A 20,562-nucleotide genomic window follows, 5' to 3' on the forward strand; every position below is an offset into this window, starting at 1 on the left:
AGGTGGGTGGTTGGGGGGGAGGATGGAGGATGGAGGATGAGTAGATGAAACTAAAGGTCCTGCACATAAACCTGTTATCTACACCCTACAAACTGAGGATGCTGGCAGGGATGGACTGATGAGGAATGCTGCAGCCTGCAGCTTAAATAGGAGGAACGAGCTACTGCAAGCTCATAATCAGTGTTCATCATTATTAATATATAGAAAAATACCAAACTTGTCAAAAGAGCTTGCTGCAGACCCACTGGCTGGTTATCATTGTTCATCCCAGGCTCTCGATATGTGAAGCTGAAGCAGGGCTGCAGTGTAAATGAATGGAGACTACAGCTAAGCGGTGGGCTAGCTTTTGCTTTAATCCTGAGGTTCACCACAGCTTTAAAAAACACACCAGCACTGAGACATTAAAAAAATGAAGCAATCAAAATGCAGAAATAATACTCACTGTAATTCTTGGGATGTTCTTCTTTCCTTGGTAACCCGACATTTTGAGTATCCCTCTGACACAGCTGCTAACGCTAGCTAGCTGGACTGGAAAACCTCAGCTGCCAATGAAAAGGATGAATGGATGCTCTACTTGTCAACCAGTCGACGCCCTGAGCTGTCTGATTCGAGAGTAATGACAGTTTGCAAGGTGCAGTCTAGCAAAAAATGTCAAACGAGTAGTTATACGTTTGCCTAACAGTCCTATCCTTGGATTTACTGCTCGAAAAGGTTCCAGAAGACCAGACCAGAACCAAGCAGCGAAGGGCCACAAAGAGGTACCGCGCATGCGCACTACCCCACCCTGCTCAGCCAGCGCTCCCATGTTTTCTTTGATGTTTTGGGGGAAAACAGGTTAAAGCATCACCTCTTTAATTGACCGTGGCAGGTCAGACCAGCGTGGAGCAGGACCAGGTAAATCCACATGACACTGGGAAACGAAACAACAATAATACTTTAGTTATATGGTTTCTTGTCCTCGACACCATATGTCAATATTATAAAAAATGTAGTCACTGTACAAAATGCACCATCTCTGCAGTGATGTGGATCCCTTGGATATCCACTTCATTTATTTTGTTTCTCGGTCAATGGACCGTGTGCCTGCAGGTTTTTGTTCAAATCCATCAAGAGCACAATTCAACCAATCAACTGTCTGAAGACTGAGTTCAGTTGATTAAATGAGTCAAATCTGATGTGCTCCTGCTTGGTTGGAAAGAAAACCTGCAGACACCTGGCCCTTTATGGAATAGTTTGGACACCTCTGTTCTATGTAATCCTTTTTTTCTTATAGTTTTCCAATAGGAATAGAAAAAAGCATCTCATCCTAGCAGACACCTTGATCATTGTCTCCTTGTTAGCCCTGCTTGAGTTAAATTTGACATATCACTTGAATAATCATTTATTTTCATACTTTCACCTATGAACAAGCAATGTTTGATCTGTCGGGCCAAAAAAAAAGTGGCAGTGGTCATATGCAGTCAAAAGGCAAACCCTGGCCTTTCTGATGCAACACAATGAAATATACAAAGATTTGCTTGTTAGTGTCCTACAGGTAAGAAACCAATAAATCTGTGTGGGGATAGTTAAAAAGTGGCATATGCCGTCTCTCATTACTCCCACTGCGGAACTCTTGAACAAGAGCCTTAGCCCACTGTGGTTGCATGAGGCAGCATCCAGATGTTTGTGTGCAACTGTGAGTGTGAACATGAAAAAAAGAGAGCTGCTCTCAACAAATCCTCCCTTGTTAAAAAAACCCTGTTACAAGTACATGTACAGTAGATACTTTGAGGCTTTTTAAAAACAGATTTAGCAAATAACACAAGAAAATAAGTAATATGAATTTATCCGAGTTTATTTTGGCTTGATTGTGGTACGTTAACATAGAGAGGTTACCACAGGAGCGAATGGATATTAAGTTTAAAGATCTTATTAAAATTGGAAGCGGAGGACATTAATTTAGAGGAGCATACAGAAGTGGAGATACCCGATTTTGCTGGGCAGGAGAAAGAGAGGGCCTGCGTGATCATCCTATCTAGACATGCAGCAATTACACCCATTCTGTCATTCTTCTTATACTGTACTTACTCTGTCCAATTTTTTTGGTAAATGTGTTAATTTAGTTAAAATAATTACCAAAACTCCATAGACAAAACTGTATTTATCCTCTATATCCTTTACAAAGTCAATTTAAAATTTTCACTTTCCTCTTTGCTGCTTACTAGCAGTTGTGCAGAAGAACATGATTAAGATATGTGCATTTAATGAGTTCTTGTGACCTATATAATACATTAAAGTCTATGGTGCTCCATCCACTTCATTGTTATTTATATCTCAGCCACTGTATGAAGTACAAACTTTATTCAAATTCCAAAATGCTGCGTATTAAACACCTATCAACTGTAAACAAGCTCATTATGATGAGATGCACAGTTTATGGGTTAGTATGAGTTATGTAATGCACTGAATCCTAGATGCCTGTTGAGTGCTTTAAAACCAATGCTGCCAATATTGTACATTATGGTTATTGATTATTCATGTTATTATGATGTTATCCATTAAAAAACACAAAGAGACGAATCATCCAGTCAATTAATCAGCATCAATCAACACAAATCACATGCATTTACTTCAGGAGACGCTTCTCACATTTCGTCTTTCTGGAGGTCCTACAGACACTGTACATGTTTTATTGTATCATACTGTTTGAAATGATTGCACAGTGAAATCTAGGTAAAATCAGAAAACACTCTTCAATGAGGCCCCTCGAAATACCTTCTTATGTGGTGGTTTCTGCCACCACGGTTAAGCAATTAAATGACAGCAAAAACACATCACTGACACTGCCACAATGCATAAGGTATAATATGCATTAATATCAATGTATAAACAAATTATACAATGTCAAAAGGTTTCTATTACATGGGGCAGATCACAGCTTAAATTATTTTCACATCTACATATTTAAATATCTAAACATATCAGAAAAAAATAATCAAAAAAGAGTCTAAGATAAATCACCAATGTGCAGTGGTGAAAGAATTTGGCACTTTGCCTTTGCTGCTATATTATGTATTAAAGAAGAAGATATGTAGGCAAAAAGAAATAAAAATAGCATATGGCCTGGTAAATTGCCTTCCGGCCTAAATTTCACTACCATATTAAACTCAAATCCCCAACAGAAACTTTTGGAGCTACATACTAGATCAGCATTTAAGCTTTCCAACCTTCAAAAAACAAAGCTTTAAAAAGAAAACCCACAGGAGATAATATGATACAACTTCTGAAAAATTTGTGGAATTGAAAAACTAATCCCACTGTGCAGCATCGTTTTATTTTTTCTTCCCAATGTCTGCACCTTGAAAGTTGAGCTCAAAAAAGTTAAGGCGATAAAAGTCCTTTCTCTTCCCAGAGCCAATTAATTTTGTTTGTATTGCAGATACGACACATTTTTTTGGTTCATGCACTCTGCCTGCTGAGAGACCAGCAGAGAGATGCAGCTTTGGAGAAGGCCAGATTTTTCATGACATAACATTGAAATAAGGAGGGAAATTTCTGAAAAACATCCCCAACCCTTAAGCCCCCTGACATCAAATCCGTGTCACATATTTTTTAGCTGAACAGCGTTCGTTACCTACTGGATTCAAGTTGGTGCCAATTGTTCGATACAGTGTTGCCCTGTGTCAAAATGTGAAGGAGTGCAACCACATTATGTAATGTGTATAGATATAACTACATCTACAATGTGACAGAATTGAATGCTGATTGGGGAGGCGATGCGGGCGTACAACGAATGCAGAGACAGCTTGGCTACGGGAGGATGGTTGAGAGACTTGTAGACAGGAGAACATAAGGGCACTGCTTCATTTTCTACTCAGTAAGAGCTGGTGGAGGCTGTGGCAATTCTTTTTCCGATGTACACCCTAAAAAAAAAAAAAAGCATGAAAATGAAACAAGTTCAGAAAATAGGATACTATAATGGCCATTATGGCACATGGCGAGTCATTAAAATGCCAAACTAACAGAAAAGCAAGACAAGAAATTATTTTGTCAGAGCAAATGCTAGGCTTTCTGTTATGTCTGTTTTTGAATATAGCACATACTGTTTCTTCTCTGGGTGGTTTGAATTCAGACTTACCCGATGCCAAGAGCAAGAATGTGTGAGATGAGTAAAGAGGGGATGAAGACTTTGAGGAATTCAGCAGAGAAGAAGCCCCCCTTCTTCATGACTCCACTCTTTCTCATACTAAGAGATACTGAACGTCGGGGGTGCCTAAAGTGAAATTCCCTGAGAAGAATAATTAATTGACATTACAATCAATTCATGACACTAAATGACATCATCAAACAATAAAAGCCTGCTTACTTTGGTGGGATGTTTTCCGGTCTGCTGGACCAATCAGAGACCCAGTCTACTTCTTTGTTCATCAGGATGTCTTCCTCTCTGTCCCTCTCTGGACCATCTTCCTCTGACTGTAAATGTGGAGGTGGCTCAATTAGGATGTAAGGTCAAATGAAAACAGCTTAAATGGGTCTGAGCATTAGGGTTGAGTATGTGTTTTACCTGGCTACCTCTCGGGCTGGACATGTCCACATCAAAAGTTATCTGACCGTCATCTTGATCTGGACTCGGTGGCCTTTGGGGACTGAGTCAACACATTGAGGTTAAAAAAACAACAACATGACGCTACAACATAAACACACTGTATGAGCTTTATAGAGCTCGAGGGTCTTTAATCTTACCTATCACAGGATGAACTACTCGGGCTGGATTCATGCTGTGCATCCAGGAGGATCTTTTCCATGTCTCCATTGTGGATAGAGGAGGACGATGGAACATGCTCTAGCCCTCCGATCAGGGTTTCATCAGCCTCAGGCACCACATCTAAGTTTGGCAGAGTTTCACTAATGCCATCATTTGCATTTATTTGGTCTGCTGCAGGGATCATTAGCTGGTTGGTCTGTGTGCGCTGGGCCCCTGTGTTCCCATTCAGCTCCAACTCAACCCAAGAGCCTTGACAACAGAAGGGTGAAGAGGAAGGAAGGAAAGGAAATTACACTTGAGCGCAAACTGGACACCAGAACATGTCCTACCACACAGAAACAGCTGACCTACATTTCCTGCACCATTGACACTTTGCATTCAAATGAACTGGCTGTGCACTGCATCCATGGTAGCATGCATTTCTTTGTGCCACTGCCCCACAAACAGCTTGCACATTTTTTCCAGACAGGAGGGGGTTATGCAATCTCTTGCAGCCAGAGGGCTTGGATGAGCACAGAATGAAAACCTCATGATACCAAGAGACGCCCTTTATTTCCCGTTTTAGTCTCGCTAAAAATATAATTTAATCTTTCTCTGTTATTCGACGACGTGCCTATCTGTGCATAATCGGATGAACCATTATAGCCGACTTTGTCATCAGGGTTAGGTGCAGCTCTCATGAGGTCTTGCATAACTGTAGTGGGGGACAGTTTGCCCAGGCATGTCGCCGTTCCAGCTGTGTGTGTTGTCACCATAGACTGTATATAAAAGGTTGTCACATATGAAACATGTCCCAGTTTTCTGTCCCAGCTAATATATCTGGTTCTGAAAGATAGTGTGTATCGATTCAAGCCTGAACACACCCTGTGCCAGTTTAGAGTTGAAATGTGTTTTTCTAGGAGCTGTGACTGTGCAGGGACTAGGGCTAACATCCTACCATTGTTTTCCTTCGAAATTGATATTTATTTAGGAAGAGTGACTTGTCAAAAAAGACAACTGGAATATACTCGGAAGCGGATACATTTAAGTCACTAAGAAAAGAAAAAAATAATACCAACAGTATTTATTTCGTCCTTTGTCCCAAAGTTGTTTTCATTTGGGCTAGAGCCCACCCAACGCTAACTTGTGTACTTGATTGGCTGCCAACCCATCAGTCAAAAATATTGTGCGATCTAGTTGGCTATCTTGCGGTTACGTAAAACAACATCACCCTTTCCACCCCTCCCAGAAGAAGAGGAAATTCCGTACGCGATGTAACTTTTACAATAAAATCTTCAAAGCACAATTGTTGTCAAAAACAAGCGCGCTCCTTATGAATATGTAAAGCTGCATTTGTAACGAGGAGCACAGAAACATTGGGGACGGTACGTACCGTGAAGCCCGGGCTCTTCGTTATTGTTGTGTTGAGCAGCAGCGGTGGACATGTTGACTACCCAGCTTCAGCATTCATCAACATGACACGCAGACAAACTGCGGTGTGCGCATGTGCCAAGTCTTTCCAGAGTCCAGACCATACACTGTGTTTAAAGATATATTTATTTATATGTAGTCTATGCTGCAGACTGTGGACTGTATATAAAGATATTTATATGCAGTCTATGCTGCAGACTGTGGATTGTGTATTAAGATATATTTATTTATATGCAGTCTATGCTGCAGACTGTGGACTGTGTATTAAGATATATTTATTTATATGCAGTCTATGCTGCAGACTGTGGACTGTGTATTAAGATATATTTATTTATATGCAGTCTATGCTGCAGACTGTGGACTGTATAAATATATAATATTTATATGCAGTCTATGGTGCAGACTGTGGACTGTATATGAAGATATATTTATTTATTCAGTCTATGGTGCAGACTGTGGACTGTGTATTAAGATACTTATTTGTATGCAGTCTACTGTCAAAATATGAACAGACAAGTGACTGCAGGCGGGCATTTTTATTTTTCTATTAAATATGTTTTTATTAGAGATCAAAATAGTCACCTTTCACAAAAGCAGTGATTATTTAAGTTTTTAGTACATATTATTGCATGGAAACAGTAAAAATTTAAATTTAGTTTTGAAGAATGTGTGGCCATTTATATCCAGGGGATTTACAGTATGGTTGTGTAGAAGTATCCAGCCTTTTAAGGGGTACAAGACTTGCAGGACTGATGATAGTGGTAAGACTGGCCCCACTAACCTACCATCACTCTCTCTGCAGATAACTGCTGAATTGGCAGGAGAAAGCAGCATACCACCCCTTACTTCAGCACCATAAAAAGGCTCTGTTTGTTGGTTACGAATGGATCACTTTTGGATATGCTGACCATGATACATTGTAAGCCACACTGTAATCGGGGCACTGGTTTTGTATATAAAGATAATGTCTTTTAATAAATATACACTATCATGTACAGTAGTAAACAGCAGGTAACATCAACATGTTGCTTCAAAGAGGAAGATGATGCTAAACTAATCCTCTGCACTCTGGACGTGCTATTAACCTCTCATGGCTGGGTACTACATCTTTGATAAATGACCACGTCCAGGGCAATCAGGATTGCAGCAAGAAGTAATTTGCAGTGTTGCTGCTGTAAACACATTCTTTTATAATAATTTTAGTTAAAGCGGCGCCATCAGCCAACACTGGCAGGATATGACAACATTTTGACTGTTGAAAGTACTGTTGCAACTCTGCCTGTGATGAAATAAGTCTTAAAAAGCCCAGCAGTGCATCTGATCTATATAACCTGTTAGATTTCCTCACTTAACATTATAGTTATTTCTCTTATAAAAACAATTCATAAAGCAAGTAAATAAATCATTTTATTCGGAACTCAGGTTTCAAATTCTCTATTATTTTTCATCTAAATTGTACTTTATTCCATTTGACAAAGAAACATAGCTGTACAATGAACCATTTGTAGTTTTCCCCCCTAAACAGATCACCAAAACTCTCCTACAATCTTTATTCAAGAGCCCCTTGAAAGAAATAAACAAAACAAAAAAACATACTTTTACAAATTAATGAAATTCACAAAAATAAAAGTGCATTTTGTTTTAACTCCTGTGATACATTAGACATGTATATAATGCTGCTCTAAGTGGAAAAACCTCATAACTCCAACGTAGACAGTTTTCATGTAGATGTTTTAGTTAACCCAAAGCTCAGGAAACCAATTCAAAAGCCGTTGTAGAAATAAGGAAGTTTTTTAATAAAGTCGCGAAAAGCTGCTTTCTTGAAGGTACAAGGTTTTGATCACAGAGCAGCGGTAAATTCCCCTGAGCAGTCTCCTGTCTGGCACGCCAGAAAGTTCAAGAAACATACTTGATTATCTTATTTCTTCTTAATGCTTTAAGAAAGGCAACCGGGTTCTTTTGAACATTTTTGTGGTTTTCACCACAGCCTTGAACAGTAGCTATGAAGACAATATGAGGGGAAAGTGAAAAAGATTACTGGTTAGTCATTTAGTCTTTACAAATGTCAGTGACTGTGTAAATATGTTTGAATGAATGATTTCAATGTTGTTGTGTTACTGTATGTCTGACACTCATACAGTCTGATAATCATTTCTGCTGTGAGTTCAAAGATGTTGATTTCAACATTATTTCACAAAACTTTTCAGGAAGGAAACTTGCAGATTCTGATCTAATACTATTTTTATACAGATTCTTGTTTTTTTCCCCACATTTCTCACATCTTTCAACAGATCTTTAGAAGTATACTAAATTATTTCAACATTGACATGAATAAAAGCTTCTTTTGGATGGATAACAGAACAAGTTTGATCTCAAGACTGAACTCATATTGTCCAATGGATAAATCTTCTTGTTTGGTGACTAAAACATTAGATCATGCTTGACAGTGGAATGGGTCAAAGGATCCACATTATGCAGGTTTATACTTGTACATACGACACATTTTCTTGCATCAGACAAAGAAAAGCCTTTGGAAAAGGTTGCAAAATTAGAAAAAAAAAAAGAAAAAAAAAGTGTCTCATAACTAGAGGACATTACCCAGAGCCCTGAGGAAGTGACACTCAACAGTAGCTTAACACCACCTTGTGGAGATGGTTATTTTAGTGGCGTCCTAGTGATTGGAAATCAGTTGTCTAAGGTAAAAGTGACACCTTAATTTTACATGAATATGATCCAATGGACCAGTAAGTTTCATGCCCTGATTCAATGGCTTTATGTCATTAAACAGTATTTTCAGAAAGAGGAGAAAAAAAACCTGTGCTATAATCAACCTGTTTGCTCTAAAAGAGAAATGGCAGGGTGTGACTTAAGCATAGCGTAGCAGAGAAACAATACATTTAATTTTCGAAGTACTTCCCCGTGTTCACTGCAGTCATTAGTGACAGCTTCCATACATCAATCTGCAGACCAAGTGCTTCACAAATCCTCCTTTTAAATAAACAAATCAATAAGTGAGCTACACCTGCTTCAGGAGAGAGAAAACATTTCATACAATTATTCATAATCAGTAACTCTGCCTAGTCAATTGACTTAACTAGCTTTAGAGAAAACTTGATTTGACAGTTTTAAGATTGTTAATTTTATGTTTGACTAAAAATGCCTTTCCCATTAAGGCCGACAAGGGCCTATTCTTTCACAGCAAGCAAAAATGATTCATAAACAAAACCATGGCACAAAAACAGAACGTTAAGAAACAAAATGAACTCAGAATCTAACTCTGAAGCATCTAAATAAGTACTACATCAACATCAGTTACAGTCAGCCAAATTAAAAAAATAAACTGTTATAGTGCTTATGACTACAGAGGTACTGACACCTGAAAATACTTGTCTTTGGACGTCCCACGTCAGAAACGACACACTTCTTTCGATGTCACAAAAAAAGTCTAGCTTTCAAACAAACACCTGCCAAAACGAGTGGCACGACGCAGTCATACGACAAAAACAGATCACCTGATCAGGCAACATTCCATCTACAATCAGTCCGAGATAGACAGCTAAAGAAACTACAGTGATCAGACTGTAATCCAATTGCCTTAATTTATACAAAAATAAATCAGCTAAAGTGATTCTTCTTCTGTTTTATCAGGTACAGTACAAAACGTCATTAAAAAACAAAAAAAACAAAAAAAAACTACAAACAGAATCTAGAACCAAAGGGCAAAGTGATCGATCAATCAGCAACAACACGACGGGCTTTGTGGGGAAGCTGGCAGCAGCACTCAACTTTGGTACCACAGACCACGAGAGAATTAGGCCACATCACGCTCTTCCACGTATATAATAAGCTTTTGTCCTGAGCATTTTAAGGTGGTCCATACATGTGCAAGGGTCATTAGTCTGACCAGGGGCACCTCATCTGCAAGACAGCTTTATATGATTATAACTTGAGTGTAGAGGACTGGTTACTTTGGCATGGTTAGCTCCCATTCACCTCTCTAAACCGCAAACCTGCTGAATGTGTGTGCGTGCATGCCATTCTTGTGTTCTTGTTGTGTATGTTCAAGACCTACACAGGTCTCGCCCATTAACTAGAAAATGACATATTCATTACTGCCAACATTGTCCAAAAAGTAGCCATTTCTATACATTATTAAAATCAGCTTACAGTGTTGGAACTTCCTTGAGATCAGTTATCTATATCTGTATACATTTTGTCAGTTGATGATGATGATGCAGCTGAGAGCAGGATTTTAAAAAAACAACTGATGCTGATGTACTTGTGATTCTAACACAAACTAACCCAAAATGTTAAAACATGGATGTTTTAAAAGGATATACTGAAACTGGCTTTCATTATGTCTTTGAAAATAAAGTGGTTTCTGTTTACATCAAAGTGTCAGATATCAGAGGATAACAACACTGTCACCAAACATTTACAGTGATTAATACAAGGAGAACAAAATGTAAGTTGATTTTCTTACTGTAAAGAAATTCATGTAAACCAGCGGCTGCCTTTAAGGTAAGAAAACAATCTAATAAATATGAGTATGCAATGGAGAAAGGTTGGCAGTAATGCAAAGAACACATTTTTTGCAGAGAATGAGCTAAACATGAGAAAACACTAGAATGGCCTTATAACAGCATAAACCTACTAGGAGTGGTGAGTGAACTTGGCAACTTGACAAATACTCGGGGCAAATATGGAGTGTTGACAGCTCGTATTAGCAGTGCTTCAGACCAGTACAAAAAGGAACTTTGTGACAGAAAGATGTATAAACAGTAAAAATAATTTCCTATTCAAACTAATAAAATATGGTAGCTACAAAAACTTTTAACAATTAGTAGCTATGACATACAGATGAATTATGTCACGATGGCACGAAAAAAAAAGAAGAAACAAACTAGCCAAATATGTGTGTTTAACACATTTTCCCTTTGGTTTGGGATGTAGTGGAGTTGCAGTTGGATAAATGGAGAGCTCCTACTGGAGGACTACTATGACACCAAATCCCAAAGTCTGGACTGAGATCTACAAACCCTGCTGATGGCCTGCAGTGATATACTGTGTGCTTGTCACATTCAATACTAAAATAATCGATCAGATCTTGTGCAGACTTGAGGATTTAGCCAAAGACAGATTTTTTTTAATGCAGGTATCAGAGCAGTGGGGCTAAAGCAGAAACTGGGATCTGAGTGGTTCATCTAATGCTAGTTCAGTTTTTCCTGGAATATGTACAGATTGTTGGTGGTGGCCACAGCGATGATGTTGTCCAGAGGATGCCAGGCAGTGTGGAGGATCTTCTTGTTAAAGTCCAGACTGTCTACACTGATTTCATCCTTTTTGCGCTTCCCACCTGTGCTTACTTTGCGAGGTTTCAGCACCGACCGTGGTTTGCTGTTCTCCCGCGATGCCTCTAGAGTCACGTCCTGCCGGTAGCCTCTGTCAAACATCCTGAAGAAGTTGTTGTAGGAACCGGTCATCACAACGCTGCAGAGAGACAACGTGTGAGTGAGCAAGTCTCAACTTTTATCTCAACTGTCAACCTGGATGGTAAACCATATTTTCATAAGGATAATACATTTAAAGATGAAAGAGTGTATTATTATTATTGTTCTGTCACTGACTACAACCAGGAGCATGCACAGTATGCATTTCAAACCACCCAAACCGAATCATGCGTAGCCTTACACCCTGCACTGAGCAGATAACCACAGTTATTGATAAGGCTGGTTTCAGTGGCGACATAAAAGAGGTCAGCCAAAATATTTGTGCATGTTGTATAGGCATTTCTGAGAAATTCCTATGACATGATAAACAGAAACCACAATGACCTCCAGAAATGCTGAATAGCTTTAAAAATTGAAGCAGCAGTTCATAAGAAAAAAATTGATAACAAATAAATAAATGGTGCCCACCTGTCGTTCCCATTCCAACAGCATTCAAACTTGTCGAAGATGCAGTCGTTCTCATACAGTGAACACAACTTACTTCTGAGATATTCATGAACCTGTTAGAAGAAAGTGATGAAGAGGAGCTGTAGTTACAATCCAAAAATGTGCAAGGAAGAAAATAATATGACAAGATTAGGACTTCTTTCAAAAACACCTCCCTCTTGTGGAAAACCAGCAGAATGACATTGGTCTTATGCACCTGCAAGAACTGAAGCAGCATTATTACTTTAGTCTAAACATGGCAACAGTTACAGACCTGATACGTCTCTACAGGTCGGCTCTCCATGTTGAGATCCCAGATTTTGACAGACAGGTAGTCGCGGGTCATCATGTAGCGACCGCTGTGGCTGAACTTCACATCAGAAATGGATGAGATGATTTCAGAAAAGAATGAGCGGTTGTTTGGATCCTCTGGTTCTTCAAACACTTAGAAAAAAAAGTGGATGCGTGTCATTATTATACTCAAGCTACCTTAAACTCCATCTACAAATTTCATGCTGTATACAAACAATTCAGTTTTATTTTCATGATTAATTGTCTATATATGTACACAGCCTCAATGAATTCTGCTCACGTTTGGCATGCTTGTCACACAACGCTGACGCCCTCATGTCACATAGACGGATGGAGCCCTTGCTGCTGCTATACACAAAAGTGTTGCACTGGTTGGGGTGAAACTCTGCTGCTGTGATCACTTCTGTCAAATCCTCCATATTAGCTGGCTTGATGTCAACAATATCTGAAGAAGTGAGGTTAAGGTAAAAGGAATAAACTGACATTTTACAATACTTACATTTTCCCAGTGGCTCAACATTTTTTTCATGTCCCTAGGTCACAAAATATTTGTAGGTATAGTTATGTATGTGGCTCATAGTAATCAACCATAAAAATTCCATCGATAGCAGCCACTCTTGGGTTAATTAGGTGCCTCCCCTCAGATATTAAGGACAGTAACCTGTAATTGAGAGTCATATGTTTAACTTAGTACAGGACTAAAACATTAGAACAGCCTTGCGGTCAGGAGTACAAATTCAACTTTCTTAAAGCTGCAGTTGGTAACTTTGAGGAGAGAGAGGACTTAGCATCAAATTTGAAGAAGTACAACTTTCAGATCCCTCCCCCTCCCTCTCCGCTGCACTCCTGCCCTGTCTCCAAAGTCCCTCCCCCAGAGGAGGCTGACGTGCGCGCGACGGCAAGCTACCGTGTATGCTGTTGTTGGTAACGGAGGTATCAGTAGTTTTGTCCTCGCTGATGGTTGTTGCTGTGCCATTACTTTCTCTATGCTCCTGAAGCCGCTCTCGGAGATATGAGCTTGACCAAGCTGAGAAGGAAGGGGGAGGGGGCTGTGTGCGTGAGCAGTGATTGACAGCTGTCAGACATGCAATCAGACACCATCCTGGCTCTGATTGGTTCTTTTTGTCCATCAGTGGATTCTGGCAATTTACAGTAGGTGGGGCTAAATGAGCCTGTTTTTTGATTACTAGTTTCATGTAATGCTGTCTTTACATAGTGACAGTCTTAGCAAATATGACAAAAAGTTACTTTTGTAAGACTTACCAACTGCAGCTTTAATTTAAACCCTGAATATAAAAAAATTGTTTGCACCATCTAGTGGTGGTATAACAAATGACACTGTGATATTTTCGTCCACTCATACATCTGCATCATCATTCCTGTTGGGGAAAAATCATTAGTCACTGAACTATCATTGATGATAGAGTGTAAAAAAAAAAGGATACTAAAGCTGCGGTCAGTGATCTCCAAATGCCAGAGGTTAACACGAAGGTCATCTGCAGACAGGTAGGTCTCACAGTCACTGTTGACTGAGATGGAGTTGATATGGTAGGTGTGAGCGTTTGCAAACACTCGTCTGGGGCTGGCCTCCACCATCAAATCCATGGGTCTGAATACTGGTACCTGAGGAGACGGGCTGGGTTAGCTTCGCTCTATTTTTGTGTAGAACACAATAGATTATGTGGTCATCATGTTATCCTCCATTTTGAAAATCTCTAAGTTTCCAAAAGGAAAAAAGGTAGCAATTTTTCTCCATCAGGCAGATTTTGCTGGCAGAGTGAAGAAAAAAAAGGTTTCAGGGATACTGATGTAAACAGTAACAATAACTGTTTTATAAAACAAAGAGACTCAGTGTAACAGGCCGGTCTGTTAAACTGGGGCTATATTTGGAAACTATTCAATCATTATAGATCAGTGGTTCACTGGGGAAGCACATGACTGGAGGTTAAAACCTGGGTTGAAACTAAAGCTAAATAGACCATTTTCACATTCGACATTGTGGCTTTTCAAACAGAGGTGTAACTGATAACAATGATTGATACTTTGTATTGCAGTGATTGCAAGAATGGGGCCGTATTTAACGTTATTACTTCCACCTTCTGCTGGTATTACAAGTCAATATGTTTGTATGAATGAAAAACAACTGAAAACAACTGCAGAAGAGTGCAAATTGAGTACTGTAAAAACCTGTGTATAAGACGCAGTCTATTTTGGGGGGTCTCATGCTTGGAAAAACGCTTTTCTATTAAGGTCTGGATTATTTGAATGAACCAGTAGCTATTAATTTATAAACACATATGTTAATAGAAGTTACTCCAAAACTTTTTCAGTCTAATTTTATTTGAAACACAATCAAAACACACATATTACACCTGAAAAAATGTATTGGGTTAATGGTTAATGGCTACAGTGTGTAGCTGTGTGCTCACTCAAGTCCCAAAAACTCGCTGCAAGGCTCACCAAGCACACTGTCCTCATACTCTGTGACAGTCCCAGAGTCAAACAAAGCATCATCTGCTCTTCCATCCAGTGGAAAAACAACAAAGTTAGTGAATCTTTGAGGCTTCAGATCTGTGCTCATACTGTGTGTAGCTGCCACAGCTCAATAAAAGCTGCTCATCTGTGCGCTTTTGTACATCACACTTCAACATCAGTTTGCATTCTGCATTTGGTCGGTAATACTGAAATATCACAGCAACTAATGTCCCGAAATACTTCTGAACAAAACACTGAATCAGCACCCGCCTTGGGAACCTGCCTGGTTTTCTTTTTTCCTTTTCAGAACAACATAAAGCAGTAACGGGTCATCAATAGTCTATTTTCATCAGCTGCAGACACAGCTGGAGCGCACAGACCGTGCTTGACCGCTGTTTACAGGAAGTTATAGTTCATAAGTGTGGATGCTCACATTGTTATGTTTATTGTTATAGTTAGGGTTATTGTTCTTATCGTGGACGGCCTTTTACATACCTATAAACATATCCAGATCCAACCTCTCCCTGTATCTTACTGGTTTATAGGACGCACCCCACTTTTCAATGAAAAAAAATCGTGTTAAAGGTGTGTCTTTTAAGTGCAATGCAACTGATCTAAAATTGTATATAAAATGTATTCAATAAACACAGAATCCACAGTGCTGACTAAGTACAATCAACTGAATGAACTGCTACTACCATCCATGTGGGGTAATTTAGGCAACTTACAACAAAGCTTAATATATTTTTTTCAAACAGGTTTGTTTCCTTACGTTCCATTTATTTATGGAACAAATGAATGGAAAGTAAGAACAGAACCTCAACAGTAGTTTACCTATCATTCATATTGCAGACTGAAACATAGTTGAAATATATGTATTCTGTCAATGTATACACACCCGTAATGCTGTGACTGAATTTGGATCTCTGTATCGGCCATCTTCTTCCTTCAAGTTGTAGCCCTCAGGTCTCTTGTCACGCTCACTAATTTTCCACAGCTTTATGGTTTTGTCTACCAACAAGAGAAAGCAGAGATAAGGAAGAACAGATGAAACAATTGTTATAAAGTGACTCATCGATACCGTTTCCAAAGAACCGACGGACAGGTTTTATTGGTGTTAGCTTAATAATACTAAAATGTCACCAACTAAAAATAAAATTAAAACATTTACGAGACAACAGTGCATCTGCTCACGTATAATACAGTAGTTAACTGACCATTTGTAGACAAAAGGAACTGTGCTGCATTCTTCTGAGGCAACCATCGAATCTTGTTGATCTTCTCTTCAATCTCGAGGCTTTTCAGGTAGTCAAACTCAGGCTCGTGGCTCTGGAAGGTGCTGTAAACATTGTACTCTCCAGAGCACTGCGGCTGATTCTTACTCTGAACAGCAACAACAGATCAAAAAGTTAAGTTCAAGTCTTATCACGAGAGAAATAGACCTATAGTGAGAGTTTGAGTCAAAACTTTATGTATGACGGAAGAGCACAGACAGCTGTGTTTTTTTTGTTGTTGCTTGCGATCATTTAGGAAATTATTAAATGTAAAAGACAACATTTGCACTGTTTGAACACATTTATATCATATGAGATGATGTGACTTACCTCTGGCTCCTGTTGAAAGATGACAACACGGCCCCCCTTGTCCCCAGTGGCTAGTAGCTCCCCAGAGTGGTTGAATTCAACAGTAGATATGATGTCAGCTGTCAATAAAGTAGCGTGATTAGAAAATCTCCTTTTTTTTTTTTTTTAACATAGTGCCATTTTTGCAGAATTGAATCCGCTTCTGTACTGTTGTGTAAATTTGAGGCGAGTTCAATGTTAAAATATTTTGCACTGGTTTGCAAAATTTTCTAGATGAACGCTTCATTTCTCCCCAATGATACACAAAATTCCTCCAGCGGCCAAAGAGGTACAGTACATTTGCTCTTGTTTTGGCCTCCTATGAAAGACGGGTGAAAACAGTGTCAACCATGGTGAACGTACAGTGAGGAGCATTGGCATACATGTTTTGGTGTAGTGGAACTGAAAGTCAACCAACCCTCATCAGAGGATTAAAAAAAACTTGCCATTTGCAGCTACGCAGCACTTTTCAAAGGCAAGCATTCTCATCAAATCCCACAATACAACAATCAATCCCTGTTAACAGCCTGGCACTATTCTGGGCGATAGCTACCCTTAATATAGGCAACGGACTTGTTCCTCTTTTAACACAGCACACAAAGTGCCTGATACGACCTGACTCCATACAAGCTCTCATACGAAACAAAAGAGGGGAGAGGATGTCTGCAGGAGTCAAATAAAAACAGCACACTGTTGTAGCCTGTAGTCTTCAGTCTGCTGTGTATTGACACAAGGAGAAGCTCACATTTATAGTTGTTCGCGGGAGAAGCTTACTGTAAACAGCTATGTAGTCTTTTACACACAAATAAGTCCACGGTGTACTGTAAACATAAGTGTTTCAGGCCCTTGTGAACTCAATCATTGGACAATGGGACAAGGGGCAGGTACCACCCACCACTTGACTTTCATATGCAGGTGAAAGCTACATGCTCATGTCACCTACCTACCCTATCACTGTATTTCCATTAAGCATCCCATGTACTAAGTGAAAATGATCTATTGCACTGCAAGATATTGAAGACTAAAGTTCAGCATAAATTACAGATGGTTGTTAGAAGTAACTCAAAAGTATAGACCAGGGCACTGCAAGACTATATTATTATTATATATTGTCAATACGACTAGTCACTAGCGTAGATCAGAATGACTTGTTTAAATTTTTGGGTCAGTTCTCCAAAAACAAAAGAAACATTTGACACTTAACACAATGTTTCTAGCCATGAAGACAGCTGGAAAACATCAAAGGGTCTTTACAGAAACAGGTTGTTTGTTTCTAACGAAAATCAACAGATTGCTGAGTCAATGGTTTTCCACTGAACTATTTCTACTGTAATTATTTTGCAATATTTTGAGCACCACAAAAGCAATTACCTCCATTGTTTCACATTTGCAGTATAATTCCCAAAAGAACCAAAACTATTTGCAATACCACGAGTAGTATGTGGGAAAGCACTATTTGTGTATTTGTGTCTTGACTGAAGGGACCCTTACAGTTTCTAGTCTAGAGCATCTCACAACCTGAGCTATTTTTTAAAGAGATTTTACCAGAGACTTTAAGGACTGTAATGCACTCTGGGTTTTCTGGCCAACCGATTCCTCTACCAAACAAATGCAATGCTTCAATAACTTCCTACCTGCTTGGTAAATGTATTTTTGCTACAAAAGTACAAACCTGCACAACAGTTTTGATGCTTGGTAATTTTACAAGTTGCAACTCATAGTTATAGGAAATATGCCAAACAAGCTGACAGGGTGAGCTGTAGCAGGCCTACTGAACTAAACACATATTCAAACTTGTGCATAAATAAAGAGTTGGACTCAGCAGCATTTAGAAACTTCAAACACAAGTATGCACAGGATGCCAGTCATACAGTGCATGCTAGCAAATGTTATGTGACAATCACATGGACTTACCTTCAGCAACATCGTCATCTATGGCTCCTTTGACTTGAGAAAAGCACCACTGCACATCACTGCTCCCACCGCCGGCCCCTGCAGGAGGCACGGACCCATGTTTAATACACAACCACCATCAGAGACAACTTTACACGCGTTAGCCCGGTGCTAACGTGGCTAAAATCAGTATTATATGAACAAGACCACACATTGACTTCACAGTAGTTACATCTGTTAGTTTTAAATGCTACTGTTAGTAGTTCAAGCTTGTTCAGATATCCACTGTGCAAAACGCTCACTTTCATACTGTCACTTACACACACTAGCATCTGGGAGTAGCTAGCTGTTAGCTGGTTATTCAGAGCAGAAAGAACAACAAACACATCTGTGCTAAACTCCGCCGTAATGTGCTGTATAATAAGGACACCTCTCACAGCCGGGCGGCCTCTGCTCTCGGGTTTTACCTGCCATGTTGAGCGGCTAGGACAGAGCGGGTCTGTAGCGGGCTCGGGCCCCGGACTGGAGCAGTGCTGACCCGGGTCGGCTGGCTGGTTCTGCCCGAGGAGGAGTGGAGGAATGACGTCTGGGAGCTGCTGGTTAGTCGGAAGAAGTCACAAGTGCCCGGTACAGTGGAAACAGACAGTACGAACCAGTTTCCAACCTAACGAAGTAAACTACAGCCTGCAGTGCTGATTTTTAGACTTTGCACTTTACTTTGAGGTTTCCCTCGCCTCTGCCTCTCCCTGCATTCACGTTCAAAATGGCGCAACGCGGGCGGCGTTCAGTGGTTCAGCGAGCAACAAGCCGACAGGGAGCGCGGCGAGAGCGCACCGGGAAATGTTATCCTGACTGATCCCTGAGCCGTCAGCGCTCATTTTTCCATTTCACTGAGACAACGTCTTTAATTGATTCATAGCACGTTTAATTTTCAATGAAAAGTCATTAAGACTTTTAAAGAAAACCCTGTACTGGCTAAACTCCGCCCGTGTGGATTGCTGTAGTGATTGAAATCGAACTCGCCAGCGCACGCAGGTTTTTGTTATTTAACTTAAAAAAATGTATTTCTATTTTAGATTTAATGAAAGTTGTAACTAAAAACAGTCATATATCCGTAATATTATTAATAATAGAACCATAGGGAAATTAAATACATGTTTATATTTTAAAATACACATTAAAACAAACTTAATTTAATGTTTGAGACTTCCGGTGGCACCTGCAGCTGCCACTGCTTTTTAACACATCACTGTTACTTGCATCTGCTAGACCCCAGCATCAGAGGACACCACTTTATAAAGATGTTAAGAGTGACACTGTCATGCAAACTTGGGCCCATGCACCGGGGCCGTATTTAGTCAGGATGGGGCCCCTCGACAAAAAATAGCCCCTATCCTTTGCTTATCCAGGTTGGTGGTTCTTGGAAGGCTGTCAGTATCCCAGTTTAAGTAAAACGTTGTTTCACCAATTCATTCATGAGAAGATGAGACAGGTTTAAAGATAGTAGTTGTATAGCTCTTATCAATCAAGAATACACAACAATATTTATGTAAGCTACACAACCATACAAACATGTTTTAAAGCTTCACTGTGATCATTTTGCAATGTGGCAGATAAAACAGTTTCTAGATCGCACATTTAAGCACACATTCACAAATACATCTGAGGCAAACTGGCTTGCTTAAAATTAGTTTCATTGTGGGGTCCTTGCCTGCAACACCCTGTTTAGATTATAAAAAACAAACATTAACTGCACAATACTTGTGAGCTATACCGCAGCATCAATCAAATAAGAAACATGATCACTCCAGCTGTTATTGTTGTGTATGAAAACATTAGTAATTTATAGGGGCATAGACCACAAATCCCAGGGTCTGCATTATCAGCTTCATTAATGAGCTTGAAGTCCATGAACGGGCTCATTAAGTCTGCATCTTCTTACTTTCCCACCATAAAATAAGTGGTCCACCTGGCAAGAAGCAAAGCACCAAACAGCACAGTGTAGCTGAAGAGGACAAATTTGAGGATTTCCTTCAGTGTCCGGAGGAAGCGGATTATCAAGGGATCCACATCCAGAGGCTCCTGCTGGGTCTTCTGCCTGCGAACAGGTTGAATCAGGTGTCCCGTGTTCCCACCTCGACCCATTCTGCAAACATACACTTTTTGTCAA

At 39.7% G+C, this 20,562-nt stretch overlaps 2 protein-coding genes across 2 annotated transcripts; both read right to left on the minus strand.

Moving 5' to 3' along the window:
* Nucleotides 1-1,818: 1,818 nt before the first annotated feature.
* bnip3la (BCL2 interacting protein 3 like a) lies at nucleotides 1,819-6,199 on the minus strand. Its single transcript, XM_062417800.1, has 6 exons — nucleotides 6,117-6,199; nucleotides 4,723-4,993; nucleotides 4,544-4,625; nucleotides 4,346-4,452; nucleotides 4,118-4,267; nucleotides 1,819-3,902 (listed from the first exon to the last, which is right to left on the minus strand). The coding sequence occupies exons 1-6, from the start codon at nucleotides 6,166-6,168 to the stop codon at nucleotides 3,854-3,856; spliced, it is 711 nt and encodes a 236-aa protein (XP_062273784.1). The 5' UTR covers nucleotides 6,169-6,199; the 3' UTR covers nucleotides 1,819-3,853.
* A 1,370-nt stretch (nucleotides 6,200-7,569) lies between these two features.
* ppp2r2aa (protein phosphatase 2, regulatory subunit B, alpha a) lies at nucleotides 7,570-19,132 on the minus strand. The gene is made up of 10 exons (XM_062417433.1): nucleotides 18,860-19,132; nucleotides 18,414-18,491; nucleotides 16,482-16,579; nucleotides 16,095-16,260; nucleotides 15,776-15,888; nucleotides 13,848-14,025; nucleotides 12,683-12,847; nucleotides 12,365-12,534; nucleotides 12,073-12,164; nucleotides 7,570-11,644 (listed from the first exon to the last, which is right to left on the minus strand). The coding sequence occupies exons 1-10, from the start codon at nucleotides 18,864-18,866 to the stop codon at nucleotides 11,365-11,367; spliced, it is 1,347 nt and encodes a 448-aa protein (XP_062273417.1). The 5' UTR covers nucleotides 18,867-19,132; the 3' UTR covers nucleotides 7,570-11,364.
* Between the last annotated feature and the right edge of the window lie 1,430 nt (nucleotides 19,133-20,562).

This window comes from Scomber scombrus, chromosome 4 (assembly GCF_963691925.1).
Source record: "Scomber scombrus chromosome 4, fScoSco1.1, whole genome shotgun sequence".
In the NCBI taxonomy this organism is placed as follows: domain Eukaryota; kingdom Metazoa; phylum Chordata; class Actinopteri; order Scombriformes; family Scombridae; genus Scomber; species Scomber scombrus.

Bases quoted from the DNA above. Each gene is read 5' to 3' on its own strand.
- bnip3la (XM_062417800.1), bottom strand. From the start codon at position 6,168: ATGTCCACCGCTGCTGCTCAACACAACAATAACGAAGAGCCCGGGCTT. The intron at 4,626-4,722 runs GTAAGATTAAAG...GTGTTGACTCAG, and splicing joins AGTAGTTCATCCTGTGATAG to TCCCCAAAGGCCACCGAGTC. The intron at 4,268-4,345 runs GTAAGCAGGCTT...TATTCTTCTCAG, and splicing joins CCGGAAAACATCCCACCAAA to GGAATTTCACTTTAGGCACC.
- ppp2r2aa (XM_062417433.1), bottom strand. The intron at 15,889-16,094 runs GTCAGTTAACTA...TCTTGTTGGTAG, and splicing joins GTTCCTTTTGTCTACAAATG to ACAAAACCATAAAGCTGTGG. The intron at 14,026-15,775 runs GTGTGTATACAT...CCGTCTCCTCAG, and splicing joins ATTCAGTCACAGCATTACGG to GTACCAGTATTCAGACCCAT.